Source organism: Solanum dulcamara, chromosome 4 (genome assembly GCF_947179165.1).
Source record: "Solanum dulcamara chromosome 4, daSolDulc1.2, whole genome shotgun sequence".
Taxonomy (NCBI): domain Eukaryota; kingdom Viridiplantae; phylum Streptophyta; class Magnoliopsida; order Solanales; family Solanaceae; genus Solanum; species Solanum dulcamara.
The window spans coordinates 41,144,648-41,147,285 of record NC_077240.1 but is presented as its reverse complement, the minus strand read 5'-3'; the positions used below and the strand labels follow the sequence as shown (position 1 = coordinate 41,147,285).

Below are 2,638 nucleotides of genomic sequence, written 5' to 3'. Positions count from 1 at the left end.
TTTTTCTTTATTTCCGGTCAATCTTCGCTCGGAAAAGTATGGGGTGTTACAAAACTCTAGTCTAGTTTACTGCCTTTGAGTAACACCATGGTTTTAGGTACTAATACACCAGTGAATAAGATCATTCTATCCTGGAAGGATATATTCCATTAATTTCGGGTACTTGAGGGGAATAATTTTCTTAAGGATACACTATGCATTCAGTGGACTCAATTTTCTTTTTTTCAATAATGTTTCTGTTTTGTTGTAGATTATGTTTTCTTTACTAGTTTTAACTTTCTATTTTTGCTTAAAATATACTTTAAGCTTTGTTATTTCTTATAAAGTTCTGCAAAGTTATTGTTCTAAATATATTAGTAATATAGATTATATAACAAATTAATGTTTTGTTAACTCAATGCATTACAACTTCTTCTAAGCATACCTTGAGAACCAGTGAGAACCCCTGAAGTAGAAAGCTTGACAAAAGCAGAAGAGAAAGCCTAAAAAAAGGCATCTTGATCAGCTGCAAAGTGTTGTACAAATGGAGCCGTACGAGGATGGAATGGGATTTCAGCGTCGATCCTCAGAACTCCACGGCCATTGATGGCATTGATGAAGTACTTATTGTCAAAGGTGAGTGGTGTAGGTTCATTTAGCACAAAGCTAATGTTTGAGGTTAAAGAGCCTTGTGGACAACTTAATTTCAAGAACATCACAAATCCATGTTCATTTGCATGATCACTTTTTGGGGTATCATATAGCCTGTTTTCGATGTTGATGCAGTGTGTTACTCCTAGTGTGTGCGCCGCTGCATCAAATTTTGTAAGGATGATAAAGGTGACGCCAAGACCTAAATTCATAATAAACTTGTGTATATGGACTCATCTAAAAATATAGGTCCTTTGCACATTATTTAAAATTAGATTGAGTTGAAGTTGACATTTTGTTTGGACATGCAATTTGAATTTCTGAAGTTATATATATTGTTTTTTCATAAAAATGAAAAACTGCACTACATGTGAAAAGTATCCAAACTTCGGATGTTACAAAATAAGTAAACTATAATTCATAAAGAAGAATCAAAATATCCTAAGACATTCATACCCTAAGACGTTGCATTAATAATATCACATATATTCATGTCCTCTTTCAATACATGTTATTAAACTTCATATAATATAATTTTACAAAAATCCACAGGCACAAAAAATCAACAATAGTAATAACTACTTACTTTTTAATATATTATTTCCACATGGTACAGATAATCTATTCACATTGACCATGAGTTCTCTCTTCCAAAATAAAAAAATGATGGATTTTTTTCAATATATAAATTTATGGGTCAAGTATTATATTTTACAAAATTGAAATCAAAATCTTTAGATTTGAAATCCTACTTTAAAAAATTGAAATCAATATCTTGTAATTTAAAATCCTACTTTACAAATCATAATTTAAAATTGGAATTTTTTTGACATTTTATAAACAAACGCAAATGCTGATTTCAAATCAAAACTTCAAAGATATCCCTAGACTCCAGTATAGGCCATTAGATGAAATATCCTATATATCGTACAACATAGGTAGGTACGTACCATTGATGGCAACAGATTCTTCAATGGAGAGGCCTTTTTGGGCAAAAAGATGAAGCATGTCATCGACTCCCATGTTTGGGGGAGGAAGTGAGGAATCTGCTAAGGATGAATTTGGTGGTTTGGAAGAATCTCTGCGGCCCAAAGGAACATCAATTCTAGGACCGCCAGAAAGAGAAATAGCTTCACGGGCAGCCAAAATGAGAATGTCAGCACACGATACTTGTTGCGGGCATTGGCCTTCTACCACAGATTTAAGCAAATTCACTGCTTCTCTCTTTCTGATTCCAAAGTTTTTGCTTGATCTCATCTCTGATTTGTAATTTGTTGAATTACTCTCCAAATCCACCAGAATCGAACCATTGCACCCCTGCCACAATTTGTTTCATTAAAATTATTTGTATACATTGACGTAATAAACAATGTACGAGTACATTAAACTAATTAATTACTAGATCTAAACCCTATGATAAACTTTGCATAACGATATCCATATAAAAACCTCCTGATTAAATATTGTACCACTTTAACATGCCTTGAATATACAGTTGATCATTGAGTAATCTTGATAGACAAGGTGTTTCGAGATACTTTGTTAATTTAAGAAAAAAATGAAAGTTACAAGAACAGAGAAAGTTAATACTAGGCATTTTTTTCCACAGGTAACTAAAACAATTTTTTCCAAAATTTCTTTCCATTTTTTCAAACAATCGAAGACACCATCTTTTTTTTAAAAAAAAAACACAAACGTCAATATAAATTATTTTTTTTAAAAAAAAATTGATTAGCTTATACAAAAAAAAAAAAAGAAATGAAAAACTAGTTCACATATATTATTAAAAATTTGATTTTTTTTTTTGTGTAGAATAGTGTGTTAAGAAATAAAAAAAAATGAACCTGAACTTGACAGTCGTGAAACATAAGTCTCAAGAGAGCTGGAAGAGTAGTAGGATCAGTGAGAGACATAGATTGAACACCATTCCTAACAATGTCTTGCACTTGTGGGCAAACTTTATCATAGAAACCATAAGAGAGTTGCCCGTCAACTTGATCATTATTAC

General features: G+C 31.6%; 1 protein-coding gene across 1 annotated transcript; it reads right to left on the bottom strand.

The window, feature by feature from the left end:
• Window positions 1-336: 336 nt before the first annotated feature.
• Window positions 337-1,940, bottom strand: LOC129885004 (peroxidase 29). Its single transcript, XM_055959254.1, has 2 exons — window positions 1,581-1,940; window positions 337-790 (listed from the first exon to the last, which is right to left on the bottom strand). The coding sequence occupies exons 1-2, from the start codon at window positions 1,885-1,887 to the stop codon at window positions 483-485; spliced, it is 615 nt and encodes a 204-aa protein (XP_055815229.1). The 5' UTR covers window positions 1,888-1,940; the 3' UTR covers window positions 337-482.
• Window positions 1,941-2,638: the final 698 nt, after the last annotated feature.

What these genes read in the sequence shown, in the direction of transcription:
- LOC129885004 (XM_055959254.1), bottom strand. Translation starts at nt 1,887, where the DNA reads ATGAGATCAAGCAAAAACTTTGGAATCAGAAAGAGAGAAGCAGTGAAT. An exon ending in AGAATCTGTTGCCATCAATG is followed by an intron (nt 791 to 1,580) that starts GTACGTACCTAC and finishes AATTTGATGCAG; the next exon opens with CGGCGCACACACTAGGAGTA.